This window comes from Echinops telfairi, unplaced genomic scaffold (genome assembly GCF_000313985.2).
Source record: "Echinops telfairi isolate 266 unplaced genomic scaffold, ASM31398v2 ScPeMD7_4;HRSCAF=17, whole genome shotgun sequence".
NCBI lineage: Eukaryota > Metazoa > Chordata > Mammalia > Afrosoricida > Tenrecidae > Echinops > Echinops telfairi.
In genome coordinates, this window is record NW_022103900.1 from 51,847,892 (window position 1) to 51,864,721 (window position 16,830).

At 40.8% G+C, this 16,830-nt stretch overlaps 1 protein-coding gene across 10 annotated transcripts in view; it reads right to left on the reverse strand.

Moving 5' to 3' along the window:
* R3HDM1 (R3H domain containing 1) overlaps window positions 1-16,830 on the reverse strand; it is a 192,284-nt gene that overhangs the window by 48,270 nt on the left and 127,184 nt on the right. For 8 of the 10 annotated variants that reach the window (XM_004703886.4, XM_045299778.1, XM_045299765.1 and 5 more), the window contains 2 exons: window positions 14,435-14,725; window positions 9,131-9,254 (listed from right to left, as the gene is read on the reverse strand). In XM_004703886.4, coding sequence (XP_004703943.1) covers window positions 9,131-9,254; window positions 14,435-14,725 — 415 coding nt within the window. The remainder of the gene's footprint in view (window positions 1-9,130; window positions 9,255-14,434; window positions 14,726-16,830) is intronic. The other 2 variants (XM_004703884.4, XM_045299761.1) reach the window with 1 other exon arrangement.

A 16,830-nucleotide genomic window follows, 5' to 3' on the forward strand; every position in this document is an offset into this window, starting at 1 on the left:
AAAAAACCTTATTTAATCATAAAATTGAAAATTTGGAAAATACAAATAATAATAAAGTCATGATGGAAAAATTCACTTACAAAACAACTACTCATAGATTATCACTAATAACTTGTTTCTTTCTTTGTTATTTAATTTGGCTAGCCTTATTTACTATGCATTGATAAAAACAACTACTTGCTTTATTCATAATAATGGGGCCATATGATACTCTCATAAGGAAGCATGAAAGTTAATTTTCTCAAAACATAATCGGATTTCAAGTTTAGGAATCAGATGAGACAGAACTCTGAACCTTCTACTCCATTTTTGGGGGACGCATTTGTGTCAAGAACTTAAAAAAGACAAAAGGCCTAAATATTTTCGGACAGACTGTATTAGCATCCTGTATGTGCTCTGGAATTCAGGCCAAACACCAGGTTCACATTCAATTCTTGTATCTTTTCATTTAAAATACCATGCAGTTATCAACTCCTCTATGGCACAAGACATATCAATAGCTAACACTCATATGACATTCATTAGGTTCCAGACACTGTTCTTAGCATTTAATATATGCTACCTCATTGAATGCCCACAAGTTCAGGAAAACAGGCACCACTGTTCATCTTTCAGATGAGGAAACAAACAGAAGTTCACATCTTAGGATTGGAATGCCTCAGTTGGCCTCAAAAGTTCAATTCAGAAAAACTTTTCAGGGGCAAATATTAAAGTGGCAAGAGTAAAGTGCTGTTCTGAAACTGATTGTAGTTGTACAATTCTTCTCAACATGATTGAACGATTGAATTATATGATGTGGATTATGTGGCAATAAAACTGGGGGGAGGGCAGGGAGAGAATGCATTCAGGAAAAACAAAACAAAACAAAAAACTAAGAGTAAAGTGCTCAGATAAGCAGAACACTAACCACTTGACTACCTTCCACTTTCTGAACATTTGGTTAATGAAGACTTTTACTGCCTTTTAAACATTTGTTAACATTGAACAGATTTTGAGTTTCAAGTTAAGTATAGGCACCGGGAAACAGAATGATTATAAATATGGTCAATCAGAAACACTCTGATCATCTGAGTCAAAGATTATTTGGGAGGAAGCACAGTGACCCAGAATAGGTATCATGGGAGAGGCAATTGAGCAGTTAGACTGAATGGTAACTATATCAACTGGGGTGAAATGGAGAGTAGGTTGATTGGGTTTATATTTTATGATCAGCCCACAGTGCCTTCTCCCTGGGGCAGAGTCTTGCTTACGACTTGTCTGGTCTACAACTCCCAAGATACATGGTTTGTGACCTCTGTACTTCCAAGTTTCACCTCCTTGCTTTATTATTACTAGAATCCACACCCATGGATTAAGTGGGGAGGAGGAAGTTAAGGCTCAAATGGGAATGTATTTCAGGGTCCTATTTTTATTTGTGGGGAGGCCTGGTGTTGTAGTGGGTTACACACAGGGTTGCTAACTGCAAGGTCAGCAGTTCGAACCCACCACAGGAGAGAGATGAGGTGTTCTGTCCCCATAAAAATGAAATGCATAGGGGCAGTTCTACTCTGCCCAATAGGTCCCTGAGTCAGAATGGAATCCACGGCAGGGACTGAGATATCACTGTGCTCTGCATCTCTCTGGAACTTCCATGTCGGCCTGCAGTGTGTCTTCAATTTTGATTTTAGCTTTGCCATCCATCTCTTTCAAGAAGAGCCCTGGTGGCACACTGGTTATATGTTGGACTGTGAACCTTCCTGGTCAGCAGTTCAAAACCACCTTTGGCTCTATGGAAGAAAGACAAGACTTTCTGCTCCCACAGCTACAGTCTTGGAAACGCACAGGGTTACAGGGTCGCCAGGAGTCGGAAACCACTCAACAGTAATGAGTTCGACAGTTTTTGAGTTTTGCTTCAAAGGTTGCTTTTGTTCAAAATGTACACGTTTTGTTGTCGTATTCTGGGATGAGTCTTCAAAGATTTCACTAGCAGGCTTTTCATCAATGCGGCTCCTTTGATGTCAGCTCTCTTGTCCAGTCAGGCTGCTTTTTCAAAGGGTTGGCTTTCTCTCTGTGTGGTAATGCCAACTTAGCCCGGAGACCTGTGTGCACGAGAGCAGCTGTCCTGCTTCATGGAAGGAGTCTTGAAGTTCCTTGAAGCTGTGACTTTCTAGTAGCTTTCCAGCAGGCAGCTGGCAGGCCTCAGGAACCTTGCTAAGGCTGTATCCTATGTGAGCATCACTGAACCTTTGACTGTCTGTGTGACTAGTACCTGAGAGGGATACGTTATGATGGAAGGGCAGGTACCAGAACTGCCTTTCCAGATGTTACGCCGACACGTGTGGCTGCCCGCCTCAGTCATGGCAACAAACAAATACCCAGGAAATGGTTAAGATCATTTTGGTGTGTACTCTGTAAAGAGCCCTGTACTGAGGGTTGTGAGAAGATCATTGGATTGAAAAAAAACAAAATTCCAACAGTGATTGGGACCTGTATGGGCTGAAGTTACTGAAAGTACAAGCAGGACTAGAAATAATTGGGAAGCACCATAAATAAATAAATAGGATCAAAACTCCTGCAACACTGTTCTAACAATCCATCTAAAGAAGCATACTATTATTTATCGAGATAAAAGCATTAATGAAACAATTTACCGTAGTATCGACACACATTGAAGTCATCATCTAATTACAGGCACGCCTCAGTTTTTGTGATGTAAGGAAATTTGCACTTTAAAGAACTGTTTGATTTGCTCACAGATTCCCCTGAAGTTTTGTTTAAAGGTGGACAAGCACAGAATGTCAGAAAGTGGTACTTAGAAGAGAAGTGGCAGTGTGGGTCAGGCTCACTGTCTAATTATTCATTCAAAAGGGAGAGGGGAATAGAGCTCTGAGTTTCAAAATATAGTCTGAAGACTGCCCAGTATGAGAAAAAAATCCAATGATCTGGAAAAGAGGGAGAAGGTTCAGGGTTAGGAAGGATCAATCAGATTCCCAAAGAATGAACACACCATTAGGCTTCAAAATGGCTACAAGAAGAGCTATTTCCAGAATCCTGACATTTAATGTTTCACTGACTTGGCTACCATCTAAATCCGGTCTTTCTTTATTAAAAAGTGAGTCAGCATTTCAGGTAATTGGGAAAATCCTCCCTGTGATTTATCTGGATTTGGCCCGGAAATTAGGGGAAACAACAGAAGGCATCTATTATAGAAATGGTGTCAATATGTGGGCAAGCTCCTGTTTTTGTAAGGCAAACGATGCCAACAGAAAAGGACCCCAAACAGTAGATTAAATTCCATGTTCTCCTTCACACTGCCACGCTGCAGCTGCAGGGTTGCACCGTGGAAACATCATCCCCTTGTCCCAAGTCTCCAGAGGAAAGCACATGCAACCTGCAAGATGAGAGAACTAGGACAATGCACATGACGGCTCCGGTACTTCCCTGGAGGGCTACAAAGAATCTGCTATTTTTAGCTCTCTTTCACTTTATCAGAGAATACAGTGTTCAGCAGAAAAGTACTCTACAGGCTTCTAACAGGCCAGTTTTCTTTTTATATAGGTGACCTGAACTAGCAGCTGTGCTAAAGCAATCCTTTTTTTTTTTTTTTTAAGAAAAGCAATCTTAATAGAAATAGGTATTCCGACAGATTAATAATAATTTAAAAAAGGAGAATTGCTTACTTGGGGCAGTATTAATCCACCCCCCAGCCCCCCATGATTGAACTTATACAGCAGAAAGATTGGAAGGAATTTTTTAAAAACTTAAATAAAACACATTTATTTATTTATTAACTTAAATAAAATTTTGCAAACTCTTAAATTAATTTTTACCTAGGTACCCGTGAGACAGCCTATAGGGACTATTCCCTAATTGTCAAAAATCTCTGCTTATTTCCCTGACCTATCTGAACACCTGTAGTTCCCTTTCACTGAGCAGGCAAGTTCAAGGATAGTCCGATTTCCTAGAAGGCGGCAGAGCCAGGACCCCTCCACCACTTTCTCCTCTATGACTCCCTGTTCTACTCCTGTTCCCCCCAATAAATACCACACATGCAGCAATCATTAAAAAAATAAAATGAAACAAAAAAGCTGCCACCCCGAGGTTTTAGCTATTTAAATGGTCACCTTACGGAAGACTCGACACAACTCAAGGAAATCTATGGGTACTTACCAAACATTTGGCTCCTGATTTCAGTGGCTGCAGATTAATGGAAGAGGGAAAAGGGAAATACAGTGGATTTGGGGGTGCTGTATGTTGTCGGAGTCTGTGCTGGCCACACAATACACTAAGAAAAGCTCAGTGAACGACAGGGCTAGTCAGAGCCACACCCTGACAATGTAAGCACAGGATTCCTATGATTGAGTCAAATTTGTCTATAAAGAGACTTCCTGACTTTGTGCTTGGCATCCCCTTTGGCATAGCTAAACCCTCATCCTGTTTACCCAAACTGAGCGCCCTCCCCAGCCCCGCGTGCACACACACGTTCCTTAGTCACTTCTACATCGAGCCCAATAATTTCAGTACTTTATAGACTGGTTATCCTAAAATGTTCCTCCTACGGGGGAACTGAAGGGCTTAGGAGCTCTGGTAGCATTATGGGCTAGGCGGTGGGCTGCTAAAACAGTAGTTTAAACCCTCCAGCACTCCACAGGAAAGATGAGGCTGTCTTCCTTTGTAAAGACCGACAGGCTTGAAAACCCTACAAAGGGTCAAGCTGTGAGCTGCAGTCAACTCAACGGCAGTGGGTTTGGTTTGCAGTATTCGTATCGTATCCTATCGTATCGTATCGTATCGTATCGTATCGTGTGCCTTATGGGGACTCTACAATACTTTGCTGATAACAGGCTTATTCAATATGTAACCATACATTACAAATTATATGGCAAGCCAAGATTGAAGATTTAACATATTGCTCTTTCTGATGTTATCGACTGGTTGCAAAATTAAAATGATATTTAGTTTCACACAATCATTTTGATCTCAATAGACACACAAGAGTGCAGTTTGGGGTGCTGGTGAGATTATGAAAGATAACAATGGTGGGAGCCCAGGTGAGTTTTTGAGTGGTGCACAGTTTGTGCTTGGCTACGAACTGCGAGGCTGGCAATTTGAGTCCACACAGCGATGCTGGTGACAAAAGCCCTGGTACCTTGCTTGCACCAGGATTACATACACAGACCCCCTCGAGCTTTAGTGCTATTCTGTGAGAGCTGGGGGTGCCACATGCTGCAATCCACTTGGTGGCACTGGGTTTCAATGGTTTTATTTTCTTTTGAGGAGCCCAAGGAGCTTCAAATGCGTTTAGATAGTGTTCATTTGATGGCACGTTTAAATGTGTAATCATAGGTCTAAAAGAGTTAGGCAGCAAGAGGGCAAAAGATATTTAATTTTTATTAATGAGTATTGCATGCTTAAGATATTAAACATTTATATAAGCTCTGAACCAAACCGAATCTCTGGTCCTAATCTGCTTGGGGTGGGAGTGGGGGTGGAATAAAGCAATAGCTTCCATAAATTTTCCAAAGGCAAATTAGATTAAGCCAAGGTCATCATTTATATTCAAATCCCTATTTCTGTCTTATGATAAATAAGTAAAAGGCATTACAATTAATGGAAACTATAAGCAAATGTTAATACAGTAACAATAAAAAAAAAAATGCAGTGGAAACCTGAGTAAAAAGAAGCCAGGAAGCAGCTGAAAAAGAGACCGGTTCACTGTGAGAAATGTAAACCTCTCAGACAGTGCTACGGCCCCGAATCCAACAGCTCAGGAACAAGGCCAATTATTGCAAAGCATTTAAACGCATATGGTGAAGCTGCAAACTTGTCAAAAAGAGTTATAAGAGTAAAGCAGCTATAAAGAAAACAGCCAGGGCCCTTGACCTCATCAATCTCCATCTCTGCTATAATGACTACCTGTGGGAAAACTTTGTTTATGGTCTGAGCCCCTTACAGATAATACACTTTGGAGGACTCAAGCTGTAAATTTGACAATAACAGGCTCAGATTATAAATTCCTATGGCTGCAACTTGAAAATAACCAGATCTTTTGAAATGGCTGTTTGTGAGACCCCCTAATTGACAGTAAGTTACAAAGATGTTGCAGACCAACTCTCTAACAGTCTATCTTTTCTACATCTAAAATAAACGACTCACAAGAAACACACAGAATCACAGTTGTGGAGCACACAGAGGTTTCTAGAGGCAATCCAATAAATAAACCTCCTCTTCCTTCAAAGGAGTAAAAGGAAACCCGGGGGCTTCTAGGGCTCTGCCTAACAGCAGTTACAAACAGACCAGGGCGGCCAGGATGCTGGTTCCTGAAGCTGGCTTTCTTTCCTGTGATAACAAGCATGGTTGGAAAACCCTGAGGGAAGCCAGGATTTCTCCTGTTGCTGTGGGGAGGGGTTGGCTCACTCACCCCGGTTTTGAATGGCCATGGCCAGTCAGTTCACATTCCTAACACAAGGCTGGTACAGTCATTCTCCAACAGGATTGTTACTACTGGTTTCAACTTAGTTCCCGTAACAGACGGGGGTTTACTGTGGAGGAAAATGATGGTATGCAGGCACACCAGGATGGAAGACAAAAAGTAACACGCTCGACCCTTTGTTGGCCTAGTGTGTGCCTGGAAACACAAACCCAAGACACATGACAAGTGAATCACACTGAGAAGTAGAATGTAGGAAAATCACAGGAGAGAATCCACGACAGACCCGGGAGGCATTACACTTACATCCATGCACGTAAATGACTGACATGGGAATCGACATATGTCTGTTAAAACAAACAAACAAACAAACAAACAAACAAACACAAAAACACTGCCCTTCTCATTTACCTTGTCCAGCAGGACACACCAACACAAACACACACTGTTCTATGTGCTTTCACCTAAGTACAAACGTCTTTCAAAACAATCGTTTAAGAGTTTATATTCCTTACCAAGGACTAATTCTATCATAAAAGGTTCAATACAGTCACCAACACAATAGTTGGTATTGAAGCTCTTTTTATACTCATGAGTATATATTCTCCTTCCAGACAAGGATGTTTTGAGAATTTATTTATTTTTCAAATTGAGTGGATTTCAACTAGTGTAAGCTTAAAATTAAGAGTACAATACAAAAAAAAAAAAAAGAGTCCAATACAAAACCCCCCAACAAAACAAAAACAAAGGCATACAATACATAAAATAAGTCACAGGAAAACCCCCGGTTCTTGTGAGTGCTAAGTTGAATTGTCAAAGTGAAACTACTGTCAAAAACATGCAAACATGGGACTATTTTTTCAGAACCTGTGTTAACCGGATTCAATCGGACTGACATGGTTTCCTGACTTCTCATCACAATTTGCAAAAGAAAACAACCCGCAATGAAATCATCACGCCACGATAAACACGTGCCTGACTGTCATGCAGTATTTTGGCCTCCATCGGGAGTGGCACATGGGAATATTGTCCACAGAGATGCATTAGCAGTACCACGCTGGTCCTGTCTATGATGAAATGCTTTAATTTTATGGACAAATTGACTGTAGTGAGAAATAAAAACATGGAGCTTTGGAAACGACCTAAAAGTGCATATAAATACTGCACACAGAATCTTTGCCTCAGGAACAGGGAGTACTAAAAGACTAAATGAACTGATCTCACAGAATTTGTGTGACTGTGGGTACATTTCTTTTTAAAAATTTTTTGTTCTGAACATCAGCTGTAATTTGCATTGTTAATTTTGGACAGGAAAAATCAAGACAAAAACAGTATGAAAAATCTTGGAAAACCATTCATTATATATTAGACTGAAACAGCAATGTGCTTAACACCGAAGAGTAGTGTCATGCCATGACCAAACCCTTGGATCCCATGGAGAAAAAGAAACAACCGTTGACATCTTTCACAGTGCTCAAAGTACAATGTACTAATAATTTCAGGCAAACTCAAAACTATAGGGAGTCTTATTTGAGACAAAGGACTAGTTTTACCTTGGCTACAGTATTTGTACACAACATCCTTTGGAAGGATAGTTAGCACACACAGAATACAAGACTGGTGACACATAATCAAGGGAGAACCTACAGACTAAGTATAAAACAACACCCAGGAGAAACAGATTATGGAGCCGAAGCTTCCCTGCAAAGGCAGTAAATGAGAATCACACACAGTACAGGAAGTTGGTGAGTCACAATGCTCAATGAAAACTGTGCACGAGTGAGACAAGAAAACTTTTCATTAGACTCCCCTTTAGATCTTGCGGCAACCCCGGTAGTTCCACACAACATCAAGAGAAGTAAACTACCTCAGCGGAGGACGGGGGGGCTATGTCGCTCCGGTGAGGCATCCTGAGCCACCAACAGTGATAAGTAGCTTAAAAGGTTCCAAAGAAATCAATTAAGGGGGGTGGGGGTGCGGGAGGATTTACTTTGACTCCCAGTGTTACAAAAGACTGTACAAATCCTTCGTCGGACATGCGGGACAGAAGTACACAGAGGTTGGATGTATTCTGAAGTCCAAGTTGTTAGAGTCAAATCACAGTTGTCTTTGCTGCACATGGGAAAAAAATTTGCAAAGGGTAAAACGAAAAGAAGGTTGAGTCTCAACTGATTTTACCATTAGATTGTTCTAGGCTTAGGCATTGCTTTCACTGTACAACCAACAAACTGAAAGAGCACACACGGAGAAGATGCATGAGAGCATCTTTTGCAGGCATGCCTGCGGACATTAAGATCTCAGTGTCATCACTATGCGAGAGCTGCTCACAAGGTCGGGTCGTTCGGGTCCTTGCTCCAGGGAGCCAATCCGCCTTCACATGCCTTCGGACCCCTCTGTCCTGTTGTTATAGTTTGGTTACCAGGAAGCAACGATGGTTTCAACTGCGATGGCAGCTGCTTACCACAGGACTGCTTGGCCTGACAGGACTCTCACTAGGCTCCCCACCCCCACCTCTTGAGCATGGGCCACTGAATGTGTGGGACTTCTGGAAGATGCTAAGATCTGCTCCTTCTCCCCCCACCCCCCTCCCGCAGTGGTTTGCTATCTGAGAGGTCTGATGGGCAGGGTTTGGTAGTATCTTCAGAGTACAAGTGAAATGCTGGACGAGGAGAAAAGCAGGAGCCACAGCTAAGAAGTCGTGAAAGAAGAAATAGGACTCACCTGTCTGCTGTGCAGGCTGCGGCAGTGGTTGGTTGAGATGGGAATTGTAGTGGACAGAGGGGACTGGGCGGTACTGAGGTTGACTGGAGTGATAGTGGCCTGGAGCACAGTAACAGGCTGGCATCTAGGATTGTAAATATTAGGGGGGAAAAATTCACATTTTATTATAAGAGGCATTTGTGTCTGTGACGAACAGCAGTGTCATGAGTACAAATTCTTGTCAGTACTGACCATCTGAAAACAGACTTGCTTGGTTTTCAATTTAACTAAAAACTAACATTTCAAACATACGTTATCAGTGTTAGGCATTACTGAGTTGGCTTCAACTAAGAGTGACCTTATGTCTAACGAAATGAGACATTGCCAGCCCAACGCCAGCATGAGCCCGTGTGGCTACTGTGCCGATCCCTCTTGTTGGGGGTCTGCCTCTTTGTTGCTGCCCCCCTAGTTTACCAGTGATGATCTTTCTCTAGGGACAGTCCTTCCTGACATGCCCAAAGTACATGAAATGATGGTGATGGCATTCACACATTAGCCCACAAATCGGCTTTGGTAGTTTTCGTTTTTCCGTATTGATTTCAGATCTTTCTTTTATGAATAGAAATACGACTGAGAAAGTTAGAAGGCCTTTCCATTGCCTCTTTGCTCTGCTTGCCAAGAAAAACCAGTATCCTGTATATGGTTTTTAACTTTACTATGTATTTATTATCTATACACGGTATTGTTTTTGAGTATTTTAAAAATTATATTTATGTTATTCTCCCTGTGAGTTACCTTTGGATTTGAGACTTATTTTTATTCATTTATTATTATTTTTAATATCATTTTATTGGCAGTTCTTACAGCTCTTATAACAATCCACACAGCAACTGTATCAGCATATTAGTACATATGTTGCCATTATTATTGTCTAAACATTTACTTTCTATTTGAGCCCTTGGTATCAGCTCCTCTTGTTACCCACCCCATCTTGGTGACCCCTTGATAAATTACAAATTACTATTTTTATATCTTACACCAACTGCTGTCTCCCTTCCTCTGCAGTTTCTTCCCCCCTCCTTTCTCTACCTTCCGCCTACTCTCCTGGTACTACACTCCCATTTCTGTTCCTGAGGGTTTCTCTGACTTGGATTCCGTGTGTCGTGAGCTGCTGTGTACCTGTGTACATGTTCCGGCCTAGCCCGCAGTGAAAGGCAGGATGGGATCATGATAGTGGGGGGTGAGGAAGCCTCAAGGAACCAGAGGAAAACTGTGTTTCATCGGTGCTTTACTGTGTCCTGGTTGACTCATCCCTTCATTGGGATGCTTCTGTGAGAGGATGTCTCACTGTTGAGACTTACTTTTATTCAAACTTAGAAGACTGGCTCATTCAATTCACAGTGGTGTAGAGGTTTAATTGATATGGCTCTTCTAGTCAAGACTCTTTGTAACTCCCACAAATGACTGGGTGTAACCATATAGATAGGGTGTATATCTTCTGTTTCTGAGAAGAGTCTGGACAATTAGGGGAAAATGATGAAAATTCAGCTGTGATCGTTAAAAGGGTTAATTGTCATTGTGAAAACTTGAAACTCTCATAATGGGATTAGTCAATTTTGCCAATCACTGAGTATAAATTGAGCCATCCAGAAATAGGATAGGGATCTCACTACCATTAAGAATGAAGAGCCAGGAATAGACCATATCCTCTGGACCTGGAGATCCCTGGGCACTGAACTTCCTCAATCCAATTGGCAAAAGCAGAATCAAGAATCAGACTTTGAGAGAGAAAGGTAGGCTTCTTGGATCACAGAGTAAGCAAAACTGAGTCCCTTGAGGCAGGAGGCTCACTTGTGGAGTGAGGTGCCTCCAGGGAGCTGGGTTTGCTGACCCACAAGCTAGAGCTCAGCACCTTTGTGCTGAAGTCTTATAGAGTGGCATGCTCTCTGAGCATATATTGGCAGCCCTAACAAAGTTTTGTAGCATTGCCCTAAGCAAGCATGGCTAGGAAAAATGAGGCTGTCTCAACAAAATAGCTATGTCATAAAGTATAACCAGCTAACTTCCCTAATAAACCCCATAATTGTGAGTATGATCTGTGAGTTCTGTGTGGCCCATGCAAAGAATTATTAAATCCAGCTGAGAAGTATAGAGTACTGTGGGAGGGATGGTTGATGTCAGAACTGGTAAAGAAAATTGGAGATTTGGAGGCATGTCTGAACTCTGCCGTATAGGAATTGACCTTGGGTTGATGTGGAGTGTGACTCTCCCCCTATAAAGCCACATGCTGCCTCCACATGCCATTTTTATGAACACTAATGGATAATGCCATTGGTTCCATCTAGTTGTGCTCATATTTCCAATGAAAATTAAAATGCCAGGAAGACTAGCTTCATTCAGTTTCCCTTCTAGACCTATTTATATCAGTTGTAAATTTCTCTTAAACTAATCTGATCTGCTTTGGGATTAAAAAAATAAGTTATGGACCCTGTAGCTCTGCTAATATTAATTGATTCATGGTAAGAGGTTCACGGATTTCATCAAGTTAGGCTTTTCTGACTGGGCTACAGCTACAAAAGAATAGAACTAGTTAAGTTTGTAAGAGTGTCCATCTCATTTGGAAACCAGAATTTCTAGAGCAGGTATAAACGAAGAATCTCCCACGTTTACAGAATCATCAATTCATTTAACAGTCACGCACACAAGTCTTCTGTCTGTAGAACACACACATGTATAAAACAATGACAACCACCATAAAAACAAACCAACTGCTATCAAGTTGATTCCGACTCATAGCAATCCTACAGAATGCTATCTAGAGTTTCTAAGACTGTAAGTCTTTATGGGAACAGTCTCACTTTCTCCCGAGGAGTGGCTGGGGGGTTTGAACCACCAACCTTGTGTCTAGCAGTTCAACGACTAATCCATTGTGCCACTATGATATAATACATATAGAATCCCTTAATTTTTCCCAGAGGTAACAGTAAATGATACATAATCATATCCATTATTATACATGCTAGTATATGTATGGGTATGTGTAAATCATACAAAATTTGTAGGAAAATGAATAATGAAATTTTGACACAAACTTTTTGAAGTCCTTTTACACATGCTTTCTTAATTCAATTAAATCATTGCATATGGCATGAATTATAACACTACATTTTGAGTTTATATTCTAAATAGATGGATCATATTCTAAATTTTTGGGAAAAAAACAGTATGTTACTGTTTCCAGCAAATTAGATTTTTAGTTAACAATTTCTATACAATTTGTTCAATAATTGGTTGTTTTTGTTTTATTTTTTCAATTCGTAAAAAAACAGAAAATAGTAAAGATAGGACACATTAAGAATAGGATAAAAAGATAAACAAATGATGAGATGTTAAATTTTAGCCTAACTACCATAGCTTCTGCAAAATGTGTACTCAGAACTTAAGCTCTAATGCATTTCCTTCCTCTGATTTTGGATTTTGTGGTTTACAATCCTTGGATCACAGTGTATAGCCTATTATCATTATCTGCAGTACTTAGTTTCTAGAAAATTTCCACAACACTGAATTAGGAAATACACTGCTAGCTGGAAGAAACTTAGGATAGATTCTTGTGACCCTCTGGTTACAACACTTTTGTCAAACAGTAACTATGTGAGCTTGTTTTATTTGTGTTTCTCTTTAAAGACATCTGTTTAATGGAAGACAACAGTCTTGGTGGCACAGTGGTTGATCTGTTGGCTGTCAATCAATCAAAAGATCAGTGGTTTGAATCCATCAGCTACCTTGTGGGAGAAGGATGTGACAGCATGCTTCTGTAAAACACGTACAGCCCAGGGGGCTCCCTCGGGCAGTTCTACTCTGTCCTAGAGGCACTGTGAGTTGGAATCAACAAAACAGCACTGGGTTTGGTTAAATACATATTGATTCATCAAGATGGGACTAACACATGTCCAACAGCTTTGTAAAATTCAAACCCAAAGGACACGATCTAATGCAAGTATTTCCTCTGTATGGCACATCACAGCCTTCTTGTAATTAAGAACATTAGACAGCATTTCAGCACTGTATCTGAAGGCCTTTTTAAACAGAAAAATAATAAAAAATAAAAGCACAAACGTGTGACAAATGTAAAATGGAAACAAAAAGACAGAGCCTTAGCAGGGAAAGTGTGAGCTAGAGAACTGACATTTCCCCCCTATGGGTTCTGCACATAACTGTGAGAGACTATGAAAGTCCGGTGAGTCTTGCTTTGGAGTTACAAATAAACTTTGCAGAGTAGGCGGATCCACAAATACAGAATATGTGAATAACGAGAATCAACAGCTTAACACAGTCACACAAAGGATAGGTATGACATAGATGGAATTGCATTTTACAATACTCGTTATTTTATTTGCAGTGCCAATATTAATTTGAAGTACTTGTGATGAGCTAAACCCAGAACCAAATCCACTGACATCAAGTTGATTCAGATTCACACTGACCCTGTAGGACAGAGTAGAGTTGCCCCCCAGAGTTTCCAAGGCTGTCAATCTTATGGACGCAGACCGCCACATCCTTCTCCCATGGAGGGAATGGTTAGTCTTAAATGCTTCCCATTTAGTTAGCAGCTGGGTGCTTCAGCGACAGGCTACAGATACATACTGTTGTTTTTGAGAAACACTCTCACACACACAAAGTCAAAGGGATATGAATTAAAAACGCAACAAAACAAGAGAAGGAATACACTGGAACACTAAAATGGCATACCTAAATCCAACTTTGTCAGTAATTATATGAAATGTAAACAGCCCACACACTCAAATCAAAAGACAGAGAATGCTAAGCCTGGATAAAATGGCAACTCCAACTCTTTGAAGAATCTTCAAAGAGTTTATGGGAAATGCAAATTATCAAAAAACTGCAAGGATTTAAAAATTGTTTTGCACCAAAATAAACTCAAGCAGCTTGGTATAATATGTCTGAATAGGACTTAGATTGAGACTCTAAGAAGGATAAGGCTTCCGTTTGAAAGCCCTACCACAGCAACACGAACAAAATGGAAGTGAGAACGAACATTACATTTATGGTGAAATGAAGCCTGGGTAGAAGAATGATAACATCACGGATGCTTTACGAAATGTTTATCAGGCCAATATTGCCCCTTACTCTCAACCCCTGGCAAACAAACAAACAAAAAACCCAACAAAAACTAATGGTTTACAAATAGACAACTCATTTAAGTACAAATGTAAGAATATTCTTTCTGAAAAAAACAAAACAAAAAAAAAACTGACCCTAGGTGTGAGGTTTCCATGGGAGAGCAAGCACGGACAATGAATGTACCTGTGGTGAGGACTGCGGGATATAGCCCTGTTGCTGGAGCCCAGGCTGGCTGAGAGGATGAGCAGAGGCTGAATAGCTGGCAGTCAGGACTGGTTGCCCAGCTGGGAGGGGAGGCGGCGGTGGGGGCGGAGGAGGATGGTGCGGAGGGGCGGCTGTGACAATATAACCAGACTGCTGTGGAGACTGGAGAACAACCGTGGACTGGAACATGGTGGGGTGCGGGTCAGAACCATCAGCAGATGATTGGCGTCCAAGGCTCATGTGGCTTAACTGAGACCCGAGGTTGTCCTGCTAAACAAGAGGAAGAGGTGGTGATTAGCAAACCTTCTCTGCATAGGTTACACTTATCACAGAGTAAAAGGCACGCGATGCATTTTACAATGAGCAACAGTGATTGATACATATTATGCAAATCTTTGATCTAAAACAGATATGCCTTAATAGAGAACAACTTCAAGAAAATGAAATCTCTATGGCAGGAAGACTGGGACATTACAATGCTGCCATTATACATTATTTAAAAAACAACTAGTGGAAATGTACAGTATGCAAAAAAAAAGGAAGAAAGAAAGAAAAAAAAGGGGAGGGTTGTGGTGGTATAACAATGTTTCTCATGAAAAAGAAAGAGTTCTCTTTATTTAAATGAAGATTAAAGGACATTATACCATCAGGAGGTGGACATGAAATTGGACATTTTTATCCTGTATAATTAACATTTCCTGAAAGTACTTTAAAGGCCAGGTAATGAGTAAGGTGAGGTACTAATTACTCTTTACCTAATCTCCCTCTCTCCTAGATTCAGGTTCTATGCATTTAATTGTTTCTCTTATCATACTATAACAATATAAGTGACTTATAGTCATTAAATGAAGTATATTAAATCCACTCATTCCATCCTCTTTCTCAAAAATAATTTGGCTGTAAATCCTTTTCTTCTCTGGTGTGTTCCAGTCTGTTCTGGAGGTGATATGACATTAGGCAAATGTAACCCAAACAAAAGTTTCCTCCTGCTTTTGCTACTGATGTCCAGCCAAGGTGGGGTTATGGATTATATGCCATCTGACCAGTGCTTCTCGGACTCACCAACACAGGTCTTCACAGCTCATATTGATCTAGAAAACACTAGTTACAATGACAATACTGAGCTGAACTGTAATTCCCCTGCTCCCAAGGAGTCAGAGATGGCAACGGATGGTCTACGAAGCGGCTTCATTTTTTTGTGGAAAAGGGCATAGGAAGATAATGGAATTTCAAACAAACTTCCTGAAGTGCCTCGATATCACTTTCTAAAAGGTCAACTTAGAAAAAAGTGACTTATAAAAATTGTAGCAATTGAGTTGTCAGAGCAAAATGGAATGCCCAAAATTTCTAGCGTCTGCTGGGTATTGCTAAGATTATAGAGAAGGAATTGAAAGGAGACACTTAATTTATGATGGAAAATATACGGTCTCACTCTTCCCAAATGGTTGATCTGACCTAGTCCAGCACCATTAGCCTAGTTCAATGAACAGTTTCAAAAGGAAAACTATAGTTACTAGCTGTGATACCAAGGCCAATTATTTATAAAAGAAAAGCCCGGCTACACAACACAGTCAGAGTCACCTTGGAAAAAGCTATTTTCTTCTTTCAATGATCTGCTGCTCGTCAAAACAACTTTTTGTTTTATTTTCTGGAAAATGTTTTTGATCTTAATGCTGGCAACTTTTCACTATTTTCAGATTAGAAGTGAACAGTGAAAATTATTCAGAGCCAAGGCTAGTGAAGAATGAGGCTGACCAGCTCGAAGCCCCAAAAGATCTCCAGAAGATTTCTAAATGCGTCGAGAAGGACTTTCAGATTGGGCATGTCATCTGTCTCAGAATACAATTTCAAACTGTGGTAGTGATAAATTCTGACCGACAGCATCACTAGGGAAAGTGAGCAAGTTCTTCGGGACACTTATTGTAAGAGAATTTCATGGATACTTTACTTTGTTAGGCCCTTGGGAGGAGGTTCTTGCCACCATCATCTCGTATGCTCAATTACTGTCTGTGGACGGCTACAATGCCAACATGAGGGAATGGTATGTCCGAGGACTTCCTGAGAGGCCTAACTTGGGACATATTAAAGGAGGTACCATGATTTCATGATCACAACAAATCCCTGGAGAGTGTCTTTGGAAATAATACTGAGAGGAGACCATACTTTGTGAGCTCCATGTACCCTAAACCGCTGGTAGTGCATCTACTGAACACAGGGCACTGGGAGAAAATAGGAAGTGTAAACCCAGGTGAGAGCTTCTACTGTAACATCACCCAGAACCTGTCCTCGGTGAGAAAAGGTGCTGCTACATCTCAGGACCACACTAGTGAGTCTGGACATTATTTCAACATGAAGAAGCAAGAGCGTATGGGGGT